The sequence below is a fragment of the Peromyscus maniculatus genome, chromosome 23, assembly GCF_049852395.1.
Source record: "Peromyscus maniculatus bairdii isolate BWxNUB_F1_BW_parent chromosome 23, HU_Pman_BW_mat_3.1, whole genome shotgun sequence".
Classification (NCBI taxonomy): domain Eukaryota; kingdom Metazoa; phylum Chordata; class Mammalia; order Rodentia; family Cricetidae; genus Peromyscus; species Peromyscus maniculatus.
In genome coordinates, this window is record NC_134874.1 from 42,401,008 (window position 1) to 42,423,764 (window position 22,757).

The 22,757-nt window shown below is 55.8% G+C and overlaps 1 protein-coding gene across 1 annotated transcript in view; it reads right to left on the reverse strand.

Annotated features, from left to right (window-relative positions):
- The window catches only part of Adap1 (ArfGAP with dual PH domains 1), a 51,530-nt gene that overhangs the window by 1,196 nt on the left and 27,577 nt on the right, over positions 1-22,757 (reverse strand). The window contains exons 4-10 of the mRNA XM_076561394.1: positions 18,327-18,409; positions 7,077-7,189; positions 5,796-5,942; positions 1,505-1,588; positions 1,184-1,246; positions 514-585; positions 129-357 (exon numbers count right to left, since the gene is read on the reverse strand). Of these exons, the coding sequence (XP_076417509.1) occupies positions 129-357; positions 514-585; positions 1,184-1,246; positions 1,505-1,588; positions 5,796-5,942; positions 7,077-7,189; positions 18,327-18,409 (791 nt within the window). The remainder of the gene's footprint in view (positions 1-128; positions 358-513; positions 586-1,183; positions 1,247-1,504; positions 1,589-5,795; positions 5,943-7,076; positions 7,190-18,326; positions 18,410-22,757) is intronic.

A 22,757-nucleotide genomic window follows, 5' to 3' on the forward strand; every position in this document is an offset into this window, starting at 1 on the left:
TTCAGCCTCCCCCCACAGCCCGCAGCCTCCCCTCCACAGCCCGCCTGGGGCTCAGGGTGCAGACGCTGAGCCCCACTTCACCCATGACCCTCCCCGACACCCTCCTACCCCGCACCTACACCCCTCACCTGCGTACTCCTGAGGCAGCATGGGCCTGTCCACCACCTTCTGGAAGGCTGCGATCCACTCCCGCTGGTCTGCCTCCGTCTCACAGGTGAACAGGAATTTGCGGTCGGGGGTGACAATGGTGATGCCGTGGGGCCAGTGGTGGCCCTGGGTAGATGGTGGGAGCCCCTCCAGCACTGTGTAACCACTTTCCTTACTGCCAATGAAGACTTCCCCTCGGGCAAAGGCATCCTGCGGGTGAGGAGAGGCTGGGGCGTGACGAGGGAACCCCTCCTCCCAGGCTGTCCTCCCTGCTTCCTCTCCAGACCCAGCCAGGTGAGGCCCTAGAATCTAGAACCCTGAGGAACCCCAGTCCCATCGTCTCGCCAGTCACCAGACCCTCCTTACCAGGGGGTCTTTGAAGTACATGAGTCTCCGGTCATCCATGGTAAACCAGCGCTTCCTGAAGCCTTCTGTCTGCTGTGGGTGGGTAGGGGAGGGTGGGGAGCAGTCAGCAGGCCCAAGGTGTACCTCTACCCCAGCCGACCACCCCTCAACACCCAGAGGGCGGGGCCTCACGGGACACCACTGGCCAGCCAGTGCATGAGGGGCCCTGGTCATGCCCGAGACCCAGCTTGGGGTCCGGATCTTGAATGTACTCCACCTACATGTTTGCAGAGCAGATGTGACAGTCCTTACTGAGGCTGACCTAAGCCCGAATCCCTGCAACCAAGTCACTAGTCTGGATCCTGGGTCCTCATCCCAGCACCAGAACACAGACAAGGGGACCCAAGGACCACCCCGAAGCTCAAGGCCACAGGACAGCGTGGCCAGCCCCAGGATGCTTGGGACGTACCTGGAAAAGGACTAATAACTCTACCTGTGCCCAATGAGTCCAGTGACCCAACACACACACACACACACACACACACACACACACACACACACACACACACACACACAGTGACCCCCGAACCCCTCAGCCAGCCACCCAGCCTGACCCCAAGCAACCTCCAGACAGACAGAAGCAAGATGGCTGACCTTGAACAGGCCTAGTAGACTGCTGCCTGGCACTTACCTTAGGCCCTGTCTTCTCCATGTAGCCTTCCTTCAGGTAGTTCCTAGAGAGCTTGGGCACCAGCTGGGGCAGAAGAGATGGTGGTGAGGCCCACCCTGTGCCATCCCCTAGACTGTGCACCCGGCATGGCATGGCCCCCTGCAGCTGGGTGCCAACCCCAGAACGAAGAACTGCAGTCGACCCTGGTACCTCTCTAGGGGCCTCCCACCCCCAACCCCCCACCCCCCCACCCCCCCCAACCCCCCGTCAGTCCTGTGACCCAACCCAATGGCTACCTCCCCACTCCCTCACCCAGCAGGTGGCTCTGGGGCAGTCACTCACATCTGCATCGCTGGCTCCGGGAAAAGCCACCTGCAGGTAGTGGAAGCGGGCTGCTCGCAGGGCGTTGAACCAGTCCACGATCTCCTGAGGGCCGAAGCTGTGGTGAGTGGCGACTCCCGAGCCTCTGTCTCCTCCACAGACCCCTCAGCTGGGCTGGTACTCTGAGCAGCCTCACTGAAGGATGGGACGAACCCCCATTGCCTACCCCTCATTGCGCCAAGATGGGGCCGTCTGGTGGACCAGGATCAGGGAAGAGGCTGAGGCAGGGGACTGAGTGGGGTTGACATCTGAGCTCTACACGTCACAGGTCCCTCTCTGCACCCAGCTCTTACTGCCCCCTCCCGCATTCCTGCACACATCTGGGGTCTCCCAGGCCTGCCGGGGTCACAGTGGCCTGGAGCTGTGACCATGTCCCTATCTTGCTGCCGTACCACGGGGACCCCCAACCCCACCTGCCTTACTCAGAACCTGTCCATTTCTGTCTTCCCAGACAGCCTGACCCCAGCCTGTGTCCCCACACCTCTTCCTCGGCCCTTTGGGCTTCTCCTCGGCAGCTCAAGACACTCACAGCCAATTCTCACAGCCCTACCCACACGTCCCCACCCACAACTGGCCCTACCCACTTCCTCATTTGGTCCCACCCCCCGACCTGCGAAAGAGCTTGACTGACCTTCTCCTCCACACTAATCTCTTCCCCCCTATCTTGCCGTTCTGTGCTGCCCACCCCATGCTGAGGGAGAGACCCAAAGCCTCCTGTTGCTGATCACCCTCACCCTCCTCGGCCACTGCTCACACTTGATCCAGCATCGGCCCTTCCAAACCCTCAGCTCTCAGGAAGCAGCTTGCTCCCTCTACAGGTGACCGGGACACCACAAATTCAGCCTGTCCTTCGCTCCCACCAGGCCCCAGGCACCTTCTCCTTCCTGGTTCAAGCTGCGTTCAGGGCTGGGGAGGTGGTGGGGTCAGTAAAATGGGTGCTTGGCAAGCGTGAGAATCTGAGTTTCAGCTCCAGCACATCCATCCCGAAGCCTGGCGTGGGGACATGTGCCGGTAATGCCAGCACCGGGGCAGGGGAGGCAGGAGATCTCCTGGGGCTTGATGGCCAGCCAGCCTAGTTTAACCAGTTAAATCCAGGCCAATGGGAGACCTTGTGTCAACAAACAGGCAGGGCTAGGCCGATGGCTGAGCGGGTAAGGTGCATTTAGAACTGAATGTGAATGCCCAGAACCCACATAAAGCCAGACACAGTAGAACCCAGTGCCTGCAATTCCAGTGCGAAATGGGAGGAGAAGACAGGAGAATCCCTGGAAGTCCTCAGGCCAGCTAGTCCCACATGCGCAGTGATGGGCAATGAGACCCTGTCTCAAATGAGGTGCAAGATGAGGACTAATACCCAAGGGTGTCCTCTGACCTCCACGTGCACCAAGTGGCACACGTGTGCCTGCACTCACATACACTGTACACGTACATGTATACACACACACACACACACACACACACACACACACACACACACACGATTTTAAAAACTGAGACCTGACACTCCCCACAGCACCCTAGAACTTGCACCTAGGTGGGAGCTCACTCCCTCCTGCCCCGGGGCCTTTGTACTCTCTGTTCTTTGGAAGACTATCTTCCCCATCACGCGCTCCCCAGTTATCACAGTTGGGGTTCTAGCCACCCCCCCATGTCTGTACCCTGCCCTGATGCTCGCAGGCTCAGCCCAGCAGATGCCACGGCTGTCCCTGGAAAGCGGAAGGGATGCTGGGGTCCCCACTGTGGTGTCTCAGTGGCAGAAAGCCCCCGCATGTCCCCCCAAGAAGCATGAAGGTGGAGGCCTGGAGTAAAATAACTCGTCTCACACCGAGTCAGGTCTCAGGTCTTAATGGAACCAGCTAACACCACTTGACGGTTTGTTTTGTTTTTTTTTTTTTTTTCATTTCTTTTCTGAGACAGGGCCTCACTGTGTATCCCTGACAGGCTTGGAACTCACTATGTAGACTAGGCTAGCCTCAAACTCAAGAGATCCACTTGTCTCTACCTCCTGTGTGCCGGAGTCAAAGCCAAGTGCCACTATGTCTAGCCTACGCTTGAGAGATTTCTATTAAAGGCCTAAATCCACCAGACACAGAGAACAGCCATAGGCTGGAAGCTCGCCAGCAGATGAGCTGGCGTGAGTGGGCAGGCGCCCCAAGATAGCTACACCCCAGCTGCCCAGGGAGAGCTGAAATGGGCTGATGTATGGGGCCCACCGAGGAGCCCATCTAGGGCCTGCAGGTGGCTTCCCTATAATCCCAGAGACAGGGTCCCCAGAACAAGCTGGCTGTTAGACTAGTTGAATCAGTGAGTTCTGGGTTCAACTGAGAGAGCCTTCCTCAACGAATTAGGTGGAGAGTGATTGAGGAAGACTGCTAGCATGAAGCTTGTGCTGCCACATAAATGGATGCAGGTGCTCCTGCACACTTTGTTGTTACCTTCCAGACACGGTCTCTCTGTGTAGCCCTGGCTGTCCTCGAACTCGCTCTCTAGACCAGGCTGTCCTCGAACTCACAGAGATCCGCCTGGCTCTGCCTCCCGAGTGCTGGGACTAAAGGCGTGCGCCACCACCGCCCTGCTGTACCTGCACTCTTATGTACCCACACACATGAGAAAAACATACACATGCCACAAAGACATTTTAAAAAAGGAATAAAGAAAGGAACGTGAATGCAGATAAATGAGTGAGAGAAGTCTCAGCACCAAAAGCCAAAAGGCAGGGCTTCCAGAAAGAGAATGGGAAGAGAGAAAGGGAAGAAATCTTTAAAGAAAAACCCACCAGGCAAATGGATGGAACTAGAAAGTATCACCCTGAGTGAGGTAACCCAAACCCAGAAGGACAGACATGGTATGTACTCACTCATAGGTGGACACTAGATATAAAGCAAAGAACAATCAGACTGCAACCCACAGAACCAGGGAGACTACATAGCAGGGGGACCCTAGGGTGACTGTGGCTTATAGTAAGTTTTGGTTTTACTCAATCACTGGGCAAACTATAGTGAAACATTTCACTTTTAGGATAAGAATTTATACTGCATCAAGCTGATAATAGAAAAATAAATGAATGAATGAATGAATGAATGAATAAATAAATAAATAAATAAATAAATAAATAAATAAATAAATATGAAAAAAAAAAACCCACCAGCCTTGTGGACATGGACTGAACGAGAAAACAGAGGCTCAGTGCTGGGAACATCCTAACTGAATTCTCTTTCTAGCCAAAGTGCAGTGAGCAAAAGGTAAACTTCCAGAGAGAGGCTCTCAGACCACTCGCCTCCTAGACACAGCGTCTGAGAAAGCCACCGCAGTGTGCTCCAGCCAAAACGGTATAAAGCAGCCCAGACTGGACCAAGACAGGGAAGGAGGAGGTGAGGCCCCCAAGCAGTCCACCCATGTCCCTTGATGTCCAGACAGCCCTGGAGCTTGGGTGGACACAGGCCACTACAGGCAGACGTGGCTGTTTGTCACAGGTAAATGAGACGGTGATCTAGATGGAGGCGCTCGGACTACACCAGTGTGTTTAGGTAGTCACAGGACACAGACCTTGGACATGGCAGGAGTAAAAACCTCACAGGGATGACGGCACAAGGGAGCAAGAGTAGGGGAGACCGCTGGGGGGTGGTGGTGGTGGTGGTGGTGGTGGTGGTGGTGGTGGTGGTGGTGGTGGTGGTGGTGGTGGTGGTGGTGGTGCACACGCCTTTAATCCCAGCACTCGGGAGGCAGAGCCAGGCGGATCTCTGTGAGTTCGAGGCCAGCCTGGTCTGCAAAGTGAGTTCCAGGAAAGGCGCAAAGCTACACAGAGAAACCCTGTCTCGAAAAACCAAACCAAACAAACAAAACAAAACAAAAGAGTAGGGGAGACCTTTACTGTCCCAGAGGTCACCAAATCAGACAGCATGTTTAGAGACATGGTAACTTCCTGAGGGATTGGTGCAAACTCCAAACTTCAGCTTCTTAGTCTTGAGGAGACACTCAACTCTGCAGACACACACACACACACACACACACACACACACACACACACACACACGCTTTGATAAAGCACACATCAAGAGCTCTAGCCACAAGATGCAGGGCCCCTCTGCCTGGCAGTCCCGCCGTAGATAACGGTTTGCCTGTGGTATCCTTTTTTTTTTTTTTTTTTTTGGCTGCAGCATGGAGGGCAAGGCTGGATTAGTGCCCCACCCCCAGGGGGTGCACTGCCCCACCTCCCCCACCACCACCACCCCCGCCACCTAGTGGCGCCTACCTTGCCATCTTCATGGTAGATAAAGATGTTGCGAGTGCTGTTGTCCTTCAGGTAGGTGACCTGCAGGCCGTGGGGGTGGCCGATCTTGCCCGGCTGGAAGGTAGCGTTCAGGTGCTCAATCTTCATGACAGCCTTGGGCTCCTTGGCCTGTGAAGGAAGGCTGGTGGGAACCCCAGACAACAGCCACTGTCTAAACAAGAGAGACTGGCAGTACCCATGCTGTGCTGTGCAGCCTTAGGCAAGTTCCTTAGCCTTTCTGACCCCCCAGATTCCTAGCCTGTGAATGGGACATCCATGTCGACTTCCTTGGGAGATGGGGGACTAAATGACATCTGTGGGGGACACTTGGAATCTGGGTAACCCTCCCCCTAGTCTGTGACCCTTCTTGTTCTCCGTCCTACCCTGACCCAATTCTTGCTTGCCTGTGCATCTGGAGCTTGTGATCTGGGACTGTTCACCAAGACCCCAGGGTCCTGGTGCTTGTTTACTGTTCCCAGACTAGTTCGTCCAGGTCAGGTGCAGGCAAGGAGGCTCTTTCTGTGGTCCTGCCTGGCTCCATGGAGTTGTGTGACTAACCCCATCCCTCCCTAGCCCTCGGCCAGACCTTAAGTCGGGGCACTTTTCCAGGTATGTGTGCTGGTGTCCTCCACCCCCAAAGGTGGCCCCTTCTTGGTGCCAAGGGTCCCAGAGAAAGGGCCACTATGTACTTGACTGTGTGCCCCCAGGGAGGGTGCTAAATCTCTCTGAGCCAGTCAGTACCTGACAGACAAGGCAGGTGAGGAGGCTGCCATCTTGGATAACAGCACCACCTCTCAGGCTGCCACACCTCACCTTCCATCCCTCTATCTAGCCAGCCCCACGGCAAGGCTGCAGCCATCCACCTGGGCCCCTCCCTGCAACGGTGACCTAGAGCAAGAACTTCACCGCGGGGCAGGTACCCCTCGCAGCTGACCCAAGGCACTATCACTGACTGTTTCTGGAAGCATCCACTAGGGGGAGCCTCTGGCTTCCCAGAACCGTTCTCAGCAGGCCCACACCAGGCCTGGCTCCTGGAGGCTCCAGGAGGGGACAGGGGTCATTCCTGGACTGGGATTGGGGGGTTAGTGTGTGGGTGCATACACATATGGCATTTCCCCAGGGGGAGCCATCATGAGGGGTGTCCCCTGGGAAGACTGATGGAAGGCAGCCACGCCCCTGAAGAGCTAATATACGGCCCTGCAGACCCAGGGGAGGCCAGGACCCCACGTGGGAAGGTCACCCTTTGCTCCATGCCAGGCTCACGTCGTTTTTGTTGAAGTATTTCAGGGCACCCTCTCGTTCCGTCAGCACGAACTTCCGGCTTAAGAACTGTCCGTTGTCCCGGCCACGCTTCCAGAGAAGGCCCTCACGGTATCCTGGGGAAGAGAGGAAGAGTTAAGGAGCCTCCACCTAGACGACTCTGTCCCTGTCCTAGGGACCCTCCTCTGTGAGGTGGACACAGATGAGGCTGCCTGTCTGCCCTGCCAATGGCCTGAGACCCACTGCCCAGAGACACCCTGACGTTCCAGCTAGACCACAGGCTCTGGGGCCCAGGCCACCTTTGCCCACTCAGACCCTCCCATCTGGACAAGCCACCTAAGAAGCAGGTCTTAGGGACAAAGTTGGGAACATTGGGTTTGAGATGGCCCAGGGCTTCCAGGCGGGTCTAATGCCACAGAAAGAAAGAGGTACTGGGGCATGAGAAGGGACAGAAACGGACTGAGTCACCGGCCCCATGAAGCCAGGAGTCCGAAGGACCCTCCCCGAGCTCTAGTTTCACAAATGCTGGGGTTGGCTCGCTCTGGGGACCCTGGTACGGTTCTGCCCCAGGGCAATTAGAAGCTGCTTCACTGTTGGCAAAAACAGGCACCCTCAGAAGATCCGGCCTTCCTGGTGCCCTCAGTTCCCTCCATGCGGCCCAGCTTGTCTGTGCAGGCCGGTCCCATCCATCTACAAGGAGATGACATCATGGGCTCGCTGTCCTGCCTCTCCCCACCCCACCCCCCACTTCATGGGACCCTCCAGGTGCTGGGTTGGCATTCGCTGGTGAGCTGCTGGGGGATGCCGGCATTGCTTGAAACTTCTGGCTGTTGCGAGCCTCCCTGCAGGTGGACACGCAGCCGGTGGCCATGTCCCCCGGGTGGGCAGAGTCCAGGGCCATGAGCTGTGCTGTTCCCCTCTTTGCTGGGTGTCAGAGTGGCTTTCTCTGGCAAAGAAGGTCCCGGAAAACCTTGTCCGTCAGCAGTGTGCTTGAGGGTGGGTGTGCATGCAGCTCCTGTAACACCACCTCCAGCCAGCCAGACCCTGACTGCCAGCCTAGCTCCGTCTTGGCCATCCGACGCCCTCCCCCAGCGTCTCCTCCTCTGCCTGCAGCCGGCAGGGCAGCCCTGTCCCTGTCACCAAGCACAAGAGGCTATTTTCTGTGCTCCCAGAGACATGTGGCCATAAAAAGGCAGCAGCCTGGCGTCAGGGAAGGGGCAGCTGGCGCCCGGGGGACTGTCAGTCTCAGGGCGTGCCAGAAGGGGCCTGCTCCCTCCCCCAGCTTCTGGGGAGACGGGGCCTCTCTGAAGCCGTGGAGTGGCCGATGTGCCTTGCACCTCTTCCTTGTGTTAGCTTCAGCAGGCAGGAAGAGTACAGGGAAGAGTCTTTCTGTGCTTGGATACCGGGCCGCCAACACTTGCCATTAGGCCAGGCAGGACCCACTGAGAATGTTTGTTGACTGACTCCTTGAATACCTAGCCTAGATGGATAAGAAGTCAGCTTGGCCTTCCTTCATCTTTAGGGCCCAGATTCTCTAGGCTTGAATAGCTGAGCATGTACTTCAGAAGTGGGGTGTCGAGGGGTGATAAGACTGGATGCAGCAGCTCCCCACCCCCACTACCTCCAGAACCTTCCAGCCATGTTTTATAGCTAGTACCCAGGAGCCAGCAGGAACAAGCCTCTAGCCTGCTGTTCCCATCGTTGCCAGCAGGTGGCAGGAGCACATAGGGAGGCACCGTTTCCCGGTGCTGGGCTAGACTGATCCCGGCTGACCCTTTGAGGCTCCCACAGAGCATCAGGCTTAGTGCCCCGAAGCAGTGGGTCCTGCGGGCCAGGTCCATGTCCAAAGGATATCCTGTGGGCCCGGCCAGCTTTTCCAACAAGCTGCCACCATGCCTATATTTCAGGCCCCACGATGGCAATCAATACAAGGGATGTTTTCTGAATGATGCTAACAGCATCCCTGGCCTGGCCCTGCAAGAGTCCAGACCTTTCTCAGAGCTCTGCTTCCTTCTTGGTACCATGGGAATCTGACCAGCTAAGGGCTGAAAGGTGGTGAATCTTTGCCCAGCCCCACCGGCCTGGCTGGATGGCCCCTACCCACCCCACCCAGCGTCCTTGATCAGCAGCCCAGCCAGGCTACCCTTCTGGGCACACTTGAGACCGGGTAGGACCAAGAGTGACCACTCTCCCTGAAAGAACAAGCTGACCCTGAGGCCGAGGCTGGGAAGTTCAGTCAGCGTTGATTAGACACCTATGGTTTGCAGGGCTGGGACAAACTACAGAGTGGAGGGACGAGAGCCATATTCCACAGGGACTGTTTCTGAGGAAGGCGCAGGACACATACACACAGAGGGGCTCAGTATCACACTGAGGAAGTCACCATTACAGATTGACCTCCCTCGGGGCGACAACCCAAGACTGTGGGATCTTCTGCAGGGCCGTGGCCACACAGGGCATGGCCAGTCGGCAATCAGGCTGGAGGTTTCTTTGCATTTTTGAGTTGCGGAGAGTGGCGGGGGGGGGGGGGGGGGGGGAGTGGCGGGAGAGTGTCTTACTATGTAGCCCAAGCTAGCCTTGAACTCATAATCCTCCTGCCTCGGCCTCTGGAGTGCTGGGGTGACAAGTGTGTACCACGTGTACCACACCTTACCTGGGGACTTCACTCTTTTGTGGTTTTGTGTTTTGTTTTTCAAGACAGGGTTTCTCTATGTAACAGCCCTGGCTGTCCTGGACCTTGCCCTGTAGACCCAGCTGGCCTTGAACTAAGAGATCCGCCTGCCTCTGCCTCCCAAGTGCTGGGATTAAAGGCGTGCGCCACCGCTGTCCAGTTTGGGGGCTTCACTCTTGATCCTCACAAACCGGAAAGAACCCGGTGTCTCTCAGTCTTGTGGGACATTTAAACAACCGTGGTATCCTGCATGCCAAGTAGATGGCCTTGCCACCCACAGGATGGGCAGTGAGGCAGAGGGGAGAGAGGCCGGGCCCTGGGGCGCATGGCACCGCGCATCTCTGCTCAGTACTCGGGAGAGCTGCGCTGCGGGGGCGGGGGAGGGCACCGTGCATCTTCTGCACGCTCAGAGTTTCATAACCTGCAAGCTCCAAGAAGTGCGCGTCAAACAATATGCAAAGCGCATGTAAATTGTGTGGTATATATGTAAACTGTGCGTTTGTTTTTAATTCAGGGCAATGAGCACGTGGGCTTGCCGTGAGTGGGACAGGAAGCTGGCTAAGGTGTGAGCCCGGTGGATGTTCCATCCTCGGGACTGCTGTGGGGCCCTCCTGAGTGGGAGAGGCATCACATCATCTGGCCTCTCCCACTGGGGTATTACCAATGCAAGGTTGGGCACAGAGCTAGGTGCCTCAGAGGCTACCAGAGAAACTGAGGCTCCGTGCGTGACCTTACCCCAGACTGGGTCAACCCTACTCTGGCTCCTGTAAGAGAGGCCAAGGGTATGCAGGCTTCTGGGTAGGCAGGTTCGGATTCTGAACTGCCAGCCTGCTGCCCCTCACAGGGACACTCCAACTCCAAGGGGGACAGAGGGGCCCCGTGGATGGCAGGGGCTGAGATCACGGCTCGTGAGCCTCCTGAGCTTCATTCATGTACCTGCGGCGCCTCCTTGGCATGTTGGCCCCCCACTCTGCCTGCGCCCTGGGAGCCTTGTTTCCCATTTTAGGAACCTGGGGACCTGGCAGCAGGTGACCACCATCCCACTCACCCCTCAATGCTACTTCCTGTCTTGGCTCCCATTCTCCCCCGCTGTGTCTCCTGGGGAAGCCTTTCCTCACTGACTGGCCACACCAGGAAGGCTTCCACAGCCCTCTGCGCTGGTCCAGTTGGGCTTCCTGACCTGAGGTGGGGGTCAGGCAGGGTCCTCCTTCAGGACAAAGTGACACCTCTCAGGGACTGGCTTCTTTAGGGCTCCACGTCATGTGTCCCCAGGATGCAACGCTCTGGCTTGAAGATGCCCTTGGTGTTCCGGTCGCTCACAGGAACATTCAATGTGAGTGTCACATTCCTTCCTGGGGTTGCTTCTTTGTCCGCTCAAGAGCCAACAGAGCACAGCCTTGTGGGGAGGGGCGCTGTGCAGCCAGGTCCAGCCCGCGACTCTAGGCACTGGGGTTCTGAGCTATGCCCCATCTTGTACGTAAGTAATCGGTCCCCCGGAGATACCGTTCACAGAGTCGCACAACAGCCAACAGGAAGCCCCGAAACAGGACCTCACCAGCTGGTCGCATAGACAGGGTGGCAGGGGCCCCTCGCTGCCACCCATCTCTGGGCCTCAGTCCTCTCATCTTCCAAAGGGTCAGGACTGAGGTGAAGCTAAGGGAGACAAGATGGTCCCCGCGGTCCAGCAAGGCCACCAGACCGGCCCACTGAACTCGGAGTGGCTGAGACATGGGACCCTGGTACTTACTTGTGGGCAGGCTGGCTGACCTTGCCAGTGGCCCCTCCTGTGGAGCCCATCGCATGGACAGATCCAAACATTGAGGCCTACACATGGGACAAGCCTACACTCACACAGAAGACACACGCCGTGATTTAACGACTCCCCTGGATGCCACCGTGCTGAGCACACTGCCTTTACGGCACAAGGAGCAACTGAGGCCAGGTGGAGCTCCGCCACCAAGAGAGCCTCACCCCTCTCCCTCCCTGACGGCACAGTGACATTAGGACAAAGGTCAGGAAGGCAGCAGTATTGGGATGTCCCTGCCTGGCACAACCAGGCATCCCGTGGAGGGGAAGGGGTTAACTCCTGGAGGGACCCAGGCAGGAAGCCCTGTCTGTTGGAGGGAGGTGGTGGCCTGGCCCTGGACAACACAGGCCATTGTCTGTGCATGCCCTGTCGCCCACCCGGTCCTGTGAAAGGCGGCCATTGAGGTTTGGCAGGAGCCAGGGCGGCTGTCACCCAGCCACCTACAGGGCAGTGCTGGGGAGGGACAGGGTGGACTCAGGTGTGAGGGCACACCCACAACCCTGACATCTCCAAGTTTCAGAGCAAAGTTCAGGCACTCCAGACAACTGTGACCTTGGCTGAGGGATGTCCCACAGAGAAGAATGTGGCAGGGCCCTCTGGTCACATGACTCCTCCTGCCGAGGGACAAGCATACCTGTAACCCAGGTCCGGCCCTCAAAGCCTTCGACCCCAGATAGATCACAAGGTCCAGGCCACCCACACAGAGGCCTGCCTCCACCTGCTGCTTCCTGCCCCACACAGCTAGCCTGGGTATTGGAGAGGATGGCCAGGACATGGGGGTCTTGACCCAGCGGCCTCTGTCTCTGGCAGGACAGGAAATGCAATGGGGGCTGTAAGGGAGCCACTGGCCCCCGCCTGGTCTGCAGCTCCAGAGTTGCCCCCCCACTTCCTCTGGCCCTAGCTGACCCTGCCTGAGGACCCAGTTCTAGGGGAGCATGTACTCAAGCCCCCATGTCTGTCCTACTCAGCCTGCTGCCCCTGTTGGGAGAGGACAGCTAGTTATCCAGATGGCTCCACGGACCCAAGAATGTCACCCTGGAACAGATGTTTGGGCCCATTCTACAGGGCTCCTGTGTCAGGCCAGAATGAGAGCCAGGCGGTATCGGTGGACACCTCAGTGGCCGAGACTCTGCCGTCCAGCATCTCCCGGCCTCCACAACAGTGCTCTTCTGTGAAACTTCGTTGGACGTAATGAAATTTGTAAAAATAGTGTGGGCTCCGCTGTGGATGAGCACCGCACTCTGTGACAGAAGCCTGGCACAGAAGGTCACTCATGGAGTCCAAGCTGGTGAACAGCAGGGGAAGAGAGGAGCAGACGGCGGTGGCTGCGGGCATAAAGAGACTGCAGAGCGTGGTCGCTAAGCAGGGGCAGGGTCTCGGTCCTGGGGTGGAGCGTCTGGAACAGACCTGGTGTTGTGAAAGATGAGGGTGCTGGGTGGGGGCTGGTCTGTGACAAGGGTGTTTCCCCACACAGAGACATCACACAGATGACCCCCCGGCCTCCTGCTCCCATGTCCCTCAACCTGGAGGTGGGTGTATCAGATGTTCCTAACGATGTCCCTGTGGCCCCTTGGGCATTGTGGAGGAAACTGTGGTCAGTATCCTTGCTTGGTGTCAGTCTTGACACACAGCTCAGCAGAGTCCTTGGTCTCCAGTCTGAATGTCACCACTGTCCCCCATCTCTCTCAGCCCCAGCACACGAACTCTTGAGTTACCTCAGCTAGCTGGGCAGCCCTGAGGAAAAACAGACACCATCTCCTCCTCTACAGCTCTTGCTGAGCTATGGAGGCAGAGGCCCTGAGCAGGTGACATGGGACCCCTGTCCTTGGCTGGCTGCCTCGTCCTTTGGCCCTGATGCCTCTCAGTTCCCAGTGGCCATCCAGGCCTCCTGGTCCATGCATGCTCACAGGCATCTAGGAGGTAGCCTCTTGGAATCCACACTTCCGGTTCAGTCTGTGCAGGCTTGGGGCCACTCCTCTGAAGAGTCCCAGGCCTCACCTCTTTTGGGGCCCCACATTTCCCCTTTCTCCATCTGAGGGGACTTCTGCATTTCCCAAGGATGGGCAAGTAGGGAGTGTCCTCGCCCTGAGTGAGAAAGTGCTGTGTGGTAAGAGGAGGGGGCAGAAGTGCTGGGGCCTGGTATCAGAGGGGGGGATAACGCTTGCCTAGAATCCCCAGTGAGGAACTGGGAGTGTGACTCAGTGGTAGAGCCCCTGCCTAGAATCCCCTAGTGAGGGGCTGGGGTGTGGCTCAGTGGCAGAGCACCTGGAATCCCCCAGTGAGGGGCTGGGGTGTGGCTCAGTGGTAGAGCACCTGCCTAGAATCCCCCAGTGAAGGGCTGGGGCGTGGCTCAGTGGCAGAGCCCCTGCCTAGAATCCCCCAGTGAGGGGTGGGGTGTGGCTCAGTGGTAGAGCACCTGCCTAGAATCCCCCAGTGAGGAGCTGGGGTGTGGCTCAGTGGTAGAGCCCCTGCCTAGACTCCCCCAGTGAGGAGCTGGGGTGTGGCTCAGTGGTAGAGCCCCTGCCTAGAATCCCCCAGTGAGGGGCTGGGGTGTGGCTCAGTGGTAGAGCACCTGCCTAGAATCCCCCAGTGAGGGGCTGGGGTGTGGCTCAGTGGCAGAGCACCTTAATTTTTAACATGTATTTCGTGTGTGTACATGATGAGGGAAGTATGTGGAAGTTAGGGGACAGCTTGTGGGAGTGGGTTCTCCCCTTCCGTCATGTGGGCCCAGGAATCAAATGAGGGTCTCTAGGCTTGGTGGCATGTATCATTATCCACTGAGCCATTGTTCCAACCCTGCTACCTTATTTGTTCATTTATTTTGAGAAATGGTTTTACTGTTTACAGTTCTGTGTACTGTGTACTGTGCACAGTTCTGTCTGGCCCAGAACTCACTCTCTAGACCAGGCTGGCCTTGGACTCACAAAGATCCACCTGCCTCTGCCTCCTAAGTGTTGGGATTATGGGCGTGTGTCATTGACTCCAATTTACTTTTTGATGTGGCCTCTCATTAGCCTAAAGTAGTCTAAGCTGGCTGAACAGCAAGATCCAGAAATCCTCCTGTCTCTGCTATCCTAGTGCTGGGATTATAAAAGCTTGCTTTAGAATTGCATGTGTGTGTGTGTGTGTGTGTGTGTGTGTGTGTGTGTGTGTGTGTGTGTGTGTGTACACTACATGCATACAGGTGCCTGTAGAGTCCAGAAGACAGTGTTGGAGCCCCTGGAACTGGAGTTACAGGCAGTTGCCAGCCACTGAATACAGGTGCTGGGGACTGAACTCCAGTCCTCTGGAAGAGCAACAAGTGCTGTTAAACACTAAACGCAGCCTAATTTTGTTTTTTTTTGAGACAGGGTTTCTCTGTGTAGCCCTGGCTGTCCTGGAACTCGCTCTGTAGACCAGACTGGTCTCTAACTCAGAGATCCGCCCGGCCTCTGCCTCCTGAGTGCTGGGATTAAAGGCGTGCGCCACCACTGCCTGGCTGGGCCTACTTTTTTTTTAATGTGAGTTCTGGGGACCGGACATGTCCTCATGCTTGCAAGGAAAATGACGGCTGAGCCATCTCTCCCCACCCCATCCTTGCTTTTCTTATGAGACAGTCTCACCATAGCCCAGGCTAGCCTTGAACTTAGGATCCTCCTCCTCCTCTGTCCTTCCGAGTGCTTCTCTGCCACTCCCAGTGCTAACAGGACTCTGAGTGGACCTTGGTCCGGGAAAACCCTGGGTACCATGGTGTCACCATCTCCTGAGCCCTACGTATGACCTGGAGATTCCCAGGCCCTCACTGACCTAAGTACTTGGCACTGAGACCCAAACACTGGCAGGAAGCTGGCCAGTCCTCCAGCCTGCCTTGGTTCTGTGGCCTGCATGCACTCCATCTAGACTCCAGATCTCGATTCTGCCAGGACCAGCCCAGGTCCAGAGGCAGGCATGTGACTTAGACACCCCGCCCCCCAAATCATGACAGTCAAACGCATCATGAGATTAGGGATGGATGGCGCACACCTCTAATCCCAGCATTCAGGAGGCAGAAGCAGGCAGGAGACCTGAGTTTCAGGCCAGCCAAGGCTACATAGTGAGATGCTGTCTCAAAAAAAAAAAATAGCTAAGGTGTATGTGGTGAAGAGGACGCATGTGGGCCGGGGCTCTGAGTCTCCCTGGCCCTTGTTCCCTTTCACAGACGGTGCAGTGTTCCTAGGTGATGAAGGCTTTAGCATTTGGGGCAGACAGCCACTGAATCACAGCCATGTGGACCGAGCACTGAGTGGGTTGGGAGTGGGGCAGGAGAAGGGATCCAGGTCGGCACTCTGTGCTGAGGGTGGGGAAGCCTCCCTCTTGGACTCACTGCTAGGAGGCCAGGGTCCAGTCCTAGGGCAAGGGAAGGGCCTTTGGGTGGACCAGTATGGAGAGGGGAAGGGGAATGCTCCCACCTAGTCCTACTCACAACTGACTTGCTCCAGGGACACAAGAGGACAGAACCAAACAGAGCCTTGGAGAGGTGGCTGAGCAGCATTGTGACAGGTGTGAGGATGGTCTGAGCCAGTAGGCAATGGGGCCCACCTGTGAGGTGCAGGCAATGGGGCCCACCTGTGTGGTGCAAGCAATGGGACCCACCTGTGGGGACCACCTGTGCAATGCAGGTAATGGGACCACCTGTGCGGTGCAGACAATGGGGCCCATCTGTGGGATGCAGGCAATGGGGACCACCTGTGCAATGCAGGCAATGGGGCCCACCTGTGGGATGCAGGCAATGGGGCCCACCTGTGGGATGCAGGCAATGGGGCCCACCTGAGGGATGCAGGCAATGGGGCCACCTGTGTGATGCAGGCAATGGGGCCCACCTGTGGGATGCAGGCAATGGGGCCACCTGTGTGATGCAGGTAATGGGGCCACCTGTGCGGTACAGGCAATGGGGCCACCTGTGGATGCAGGCAATGGGACCACCTGTGGGGACCCACCTGTGCGGTGCAGACAATGGAGCCCAACTGTGCGATGCAGGCAATAAAGCCTCTCTGCCTTCCTTCCAACAGTGCTAGGCATCATTCCTTTCTACTGGGGTTCAATTCTCCAATACCATCATGATGTGGGTGCAGTATTGTGGGATCAACACCTTTATCTAGTTCTAGAACATTCTGCTCACCCCAAAGGGAAGCTTGTGTCACAGACTTGTCAAACCTCTCATGCTTGCAGCATGACAGTGTCCCACCACTCTCCATGACTGACACTGCTCTACCTGGATGGGGGCTCTAACAGTTCTCCCCTCATAGATGACAGCCATCAGGGCACCTCTGCCTCGTGGCTGCACAGGGGTTCCAATGTGGACATCCATGCTTGGGCATCTGCTTGCTGTCCCCAGTTCATTCCTCCGTGGTGGACACTGAGAGTGAGGGAACTGTTGACACACAGCAGGTTGTTGCTCAACTGTTTTGGGACACCTTTCCTGGACACTGGGTGGACACAGTTTCCACAAACATGCTTACATCATCCTTATATCCAATTTCCCTGTGATGGCTGTTCTTGGCTGTCAACTTGACTACACCTGGAATTAACCAAATCCCAAGATGCTTAGTATACCAGAGAGGGGCTTTTCTTGATTGGATCATTCAAGGTCAGACGATCCACCCTAAATCCAGATCTTTGAGGTGGGAAGACCCACCTTAAACCTGGGCCACACTTTCTGCTGGCAGCCCATCTAAAGGCCATGGAAGCAGCAGCTTGTTCTCTTGGCCTGCTTTCTGCCCTCGCTCTCTCATGCAAGTCCATCCTTCACTGGCATGAGAACCTACTTCTTTGGGATTCTGGTGTGCACTGAAGACCAGCTGAGACGTCCAACCTCATGGACTGAACAACTATTGGAATCTTGAACCTTCCATTGGTAGGCAGTCATTGTTGGACTAGCTGGACCACGCCAGCAAGCAACTCTAATAAATACCCTTTATACAGAAAGATTCATTCTATCAATTCTGCTTCTCTAGAGAACCCTGAATAATATAGTCCCCATAACAAGTTTGAGGCCCCACATGCCAACCAGGCTCCTCACCCACCGTGGGGCCATACCGGGGCACTGGAAGTTGCCAAATGAAGGGTTCTTCTCAGCCAGCCCCCCCACTGTGGTCCACAGAAAACAAAGTGGCTATGCTGGGCCTATGCCAGAGCAGAGCTGCAGGAGCAGCCCACCTCTGAAATTTAGGGCCCAGTCAGGCAGAAAAGTCCAGAAGAAGGACCTGGGAGGTAAGCTTCAGAAAGTCCTCCTGTGTAGAGGGATGGGGTCTACTTCAGACTTGTAGAGCTGTCAGGAGATCATGGCCCAGGCTGCAAGCCCAATGCCCGCCACATATCAAATATACAAGCATCAAGATGCCCAGCCAGCTCAGGCTGGGGGTCCCACGGAGGCATGCAAGAGCCCAAATGACGCATATTTAATAAAGAAGAGAGAGTACTGTTCAGTAGCCCATCAACCGAGTGATGGTCAGACTGAACTCCAGAACTCTCAGATGACCCTGGCCTTCATAACATGATCCCCTTAGTCCCTCTCCACAAAGCCCCAGAACCCATGGGAACCAACAGCACCAGGCAGGCCCAGGGCAAGGCAGTGGCCACTGATTTGGCGGTCTCCTCTGCCAGTGTGGGTGCTGGCCCACAACAGTCCTTTTCGGCTCCCCACATAAGACTGTACCCCTCCTGAGGCTCCCGAAGGGGAGAGGATGGTCTAAGGCCCGGGACCTCCACGGGTTGGAACACTGAGCCAGTTAGAGACATTGGGAAGAGCACATCTCACCTGCAGAATATGGTTCCTGCTTCTCCACATGAAGGAATTCTTGCCTCTCATACTTGGCACGGATCCACTGCTCACGTAGGAGTCTACAAAAAGAGAGGGGACTCAGATGACCTCCCGGACCCCAAGTGCTCTGCAGAGAGCCACCATGATCCTGGCTAACTCTGATAACCAGCTTTCAGGAGCCAGCTTTCAGAGGTCAGCATGGGTGGCTGCCCTTCTTAGATTTAACTATTCACATGGGAAGATCTCCATTCTACCCTCTCAGGGGTCCCTGCCATCCTTCTGGCCCCTCTGGTTCCCTAGATCCTGACTCATGACCATCCAGACAGTCAAGCTGGCAGGTTGGGAGCCTGCGCTCTGTCCACCTGAAACACCCCACAGCTCCTCACTTGGTTCTGCAGCTGACCCTGTATGATGGTTAGTTTTTAATCGCCACCACAACACACCTAGAACTACCTGAGAAAAGAGTCTTCCTTCAGGGATTGTCTAGATCGGGTTGGCCCGTGAGTGTGTTTGTGAGGGACTGTCTTAATGGTTAATTGATGCTCGAAGACCTAGCCTACTTTGGGTGACACCATTCCCTAGGTAGGTGGTTCTCCGCTGTGTAAGAGAGGAGCAATCAAGCTAGAGTAGGTAAGCATTCACTTCTATCACATGATGTGACGAGCTGCATCGAGCTCTCGAAATTGTGACTTCTGTGCATTGGTGTAACCTGGAACTGTAAGCCAGATGTCGTAGTTAGGGTTGCTCTTGCTGTAGTGAAACACCATGACCAGAAGCAACTTGGGGAGGAAAGGGTTGATTTGGCTTATGCTTCCACATTACTGTTCATCATCAGAAGCAGGTAGGGCAGGAACTCAAGCAGGGCAGGAACCTGGAGCCAGGAGCTGATGCAGAGGCCATGGAGAGGAGCTGCTTACTGGCTTGCTCCTCATGGCTCCCTCAGCCTGCTTTCTTATAGAACCCAGAACCATGACCTCAGGGGTGGCCTCATTTACAATGTGCTGGGCGGTCCCCCATCAACCGCTAAGATCAGACTTGCCAACAGCCCGCTCTGGTGGAGGTATTTTCTCAATTGAGGTTCCCTCCTCTGGGATGGCTCTAGCTTGCGTCAAGTTGACATAAAAAAAAAAACCTAGCTGGCAGACCAAACAAACCCCTTTCTCCCATACGCCGTTTTCTGTCCGGGTATTTTTATCACAGCAACAGAAATGAAACTGGGCTGCCATGTGACCTCGCTGTGGTCTGGGCCGCATCTCCGCCTTCCCAAACTTTAGCTCCTGTGTGAGACTTCCCACTGACGAGCTCCGCTGGACATTCCCTCCCTGAGGTCTCAAGTGCGGTGACACTGACATAATCCCTTCTTGCCCCGGTTCTCACAGTATCACTTCTATTATCTGGTTTTGTGAATGTGAGTTTCCAAGCTCGTGACAGCACCATCCTGGCCTTCCCGGGTGGATGGACGGCTTAGCCCCAGTGCCATTCACTAGCCTTGCTAGCCAGGCCTGGCGTCAACCAAGGGCGGGAGCTCTCAGAAACACAGAGGCGGGGCCGGGGCGATGGCTCAGAGGGTAGAGCACTTGCCCTTCAAGCATGCACTCTGGCCCCAGAACCCACATTCAAATTAAGCCAGGGGCATGCTTGTAACCCCAGCACACGGAGGTCGATGACGGGGATGCCTGTGGCTCCCTGCCCAGTCAACCTAGAGAAACTCTTGATTCCAGGCCAGCAAGAGACCCCGTATCAAGAAATGAATCAGACAGCGCCTGAGGAATGACAACCAGGGATGTCCTCTGGCTTCGATATGCCCGCGCGCGCGCGCACATACACACACACACACACACACACACACACACACACACACACACACACACGCTCGCTCGCTCGCTCGCATGCACGCGCACACACACACACTCACAAACTCTCAGATATACATCTCCTGACTAGTAGACGGCACTGAGGTCTTAGGGGAAGCTGAGCCAGAGACATGACTCCATCACCAGGGCCATGACGGCCCTTGTCTGCCCCTGAAGCACTGATGAACAGGACAGCCCCTTGGAAAAAAACTGCCATCACTGGTAACCCACAAGCTGGGTGTGGCCCAGGTGGAGAGTGGGCCTGTGGCTGGGGGTGCGGGCCGTTCTGTTGGGAGCTTCTGAGTTCACCAGGGCCAGGTGGTGAGCCTCGCGAGCACTAAGTGGGAGGCTCAGAGCTGAGGGGACCTGGGTCTTTCGGCTGTCACTGCACCTTGGACTGGGTTTCTGAGTGGGACAAAGGTCCTGTGGCCACTATAACAAAGTACCCCAAACCAAGGCGTTGACATCAGACATGGAGTTACAAGCTTTGGAGTTTGCTCTGCTGGGTTTTGGACTTGCTTTGGGCCATTATTTTCCCAGTATGTCTCTACCCCTCTCTTTTGGAGAAGTAATGTATATTCTGTGCCATCGGATGTTGGAAGTGTGTACTTTGCTTTGGATTTCATAGGGGGTTACAGTTAAGAGATTGCTTGGAGTCTCTGAGGAGATGTTGAACTTTGAACTTCAAATGTTGTTGAGACTGTGAAAGGCTATGGGGACTTTTGGAGCTGGACTAAATACGTTCTGCATTATGATGTGGCCACCTGGGGGTGAGGGAATGGAAGTGTGGCGGTTTGAACGAGAACGGCCCCCATGTGTTTGAATGGCTGATCCCCAGTGAGTGGAACTGCTTGGGGATCAAGATGTGAGTTCTGGGTTGCTGTTCAGGTATCTTCACTCCATCCCAAAACTCTAACCTCCTGGAGCTGCAGACCCAATTAAGGTCTTGTAAGTTGCCTTGGCCACGCTGTTCTGTCGCAGCAATAGCAAAATAACTAGCCGGTGGTGGTGGTGGTGGTGGTGGTGGTGGTGGCGGCGGCGGCGGCGGTGGCGCACACCTTTAATCCCAGCCCTAGACAGGCAGAGGCAGGTGGATTTCTGTGAGTTCCATGACAACAGCCTGGTCTACAAAGTGAGTTCCAGGACAGCTAGGGCTACACAGAGAAACTCTGTCTCAAAAAACAAAAACAAAAACAAAAACAAAAAAAAGAAGAAAGAAAGAAAGAAAGAAAGAAAGAAAGAAAGAAAGAAAGAAAGAAAGAAAGAAAGAAAGAAAGAAAGAAAGAAAGAAAGCCTGGCGGTGGTGGCGCACGCCTTTAATCCCAGCACTCGGGAGGCAGAGCCAGGCGGATCTCTGTGAGTTCGAGGCCAGCCTGGGCTACCAAGTGAGTCCCAGGAAAGGCGCAAAGCTACACAGAGAAACCCTGTCTCGAAAAAACCAAAAAAAAAAAAAAAAAAAAAAAAAAAAAAAAAAAAAAAAAGAAAGAAAGAGAGAAAGAAAGAAAGAGAGAGGGAAGGAGGGAGGGGGGAGAGAGGGAGGGAGGGAGGGAGGGAGGGAGGGAGGGAGGGAGGATGGAAGGAAGGAAAGAAGGAAGGAAGGAAGGAAGGAAGGAGGAAGGAAAAGCAACAAATCCAGCCTCCCTGGACGCAGCTCCATGAAGGAACAAGGCCCTAGTTCCCCCCAGGGCTGCTCTGCTCAGAGCCCTAGGGCATGTTTCCTCATGGCCCCTCCCAGAGGTTCCCAGCTGCTTTAGCAATGCTTGGAGACTCACATCCTAGGACAGATCCAGCCCAGGCCCTGAGCTTGCCCCATGAATGTGGTGACAATTATGACTTGGCATCTCTTTGAGCCTCTGTTACCCTATTGTTTGCCCCGCTCCAGACTCTAACCCTCCTTGAACGGGGTTGTATTGTCAAAACCACAACCAGGAAGCAGAGCACACACTAGGAACAGCACTTGTCTAGAAACTTCCTCCAGAGTACCTGCCTAGAATCTCTTAGGGAGGAGCTGGGGTGTGACTCAGTGGTAGAGCCCCTGCCTAGAATCCCCCAGTGAGGGGCTGGGGAGTGACTCAGTGGTAGAGCACCTGCCTAGAATCCCCCAGTGAGGGGCTGGGGTGTGGCTCAGTGGTAGAGCACCTGCCTAGAATCCCCCAGTGAGGGGCTGGGGTGTGGCTCAGTGGCAGAGCCCCTGCCTAGAATCCCCCAGTGAGGGGCTGGGGTGTGGCTCAGTGGCAGAGCCCCTGCCTAGAATCCCCCAGTGAGGGGCTGGGGTGTGGCTCAGGGGTAGAGCACCTGTCTAGAATCCCCAAGTGAGGAGCTGGGGTGTGGCTCAGTAATGAGTGCTTGCCTAAGATCTACCAGTAAGTAGCAGATGGTGCGGCTGGGTGTGTCTACGTAACATGTATGAGGCTCTGTGTTTCATTATTAATAACGCAGACAGACAGACAGACAGACACACACACACACACACACACACACACACACACACACACACACACATCTGCACAGTAACCTCATTACCCAGATGCTCTGCTTTTTGTTTTGTTTTGTTTTTCGAGACAGGGTTTCTCTG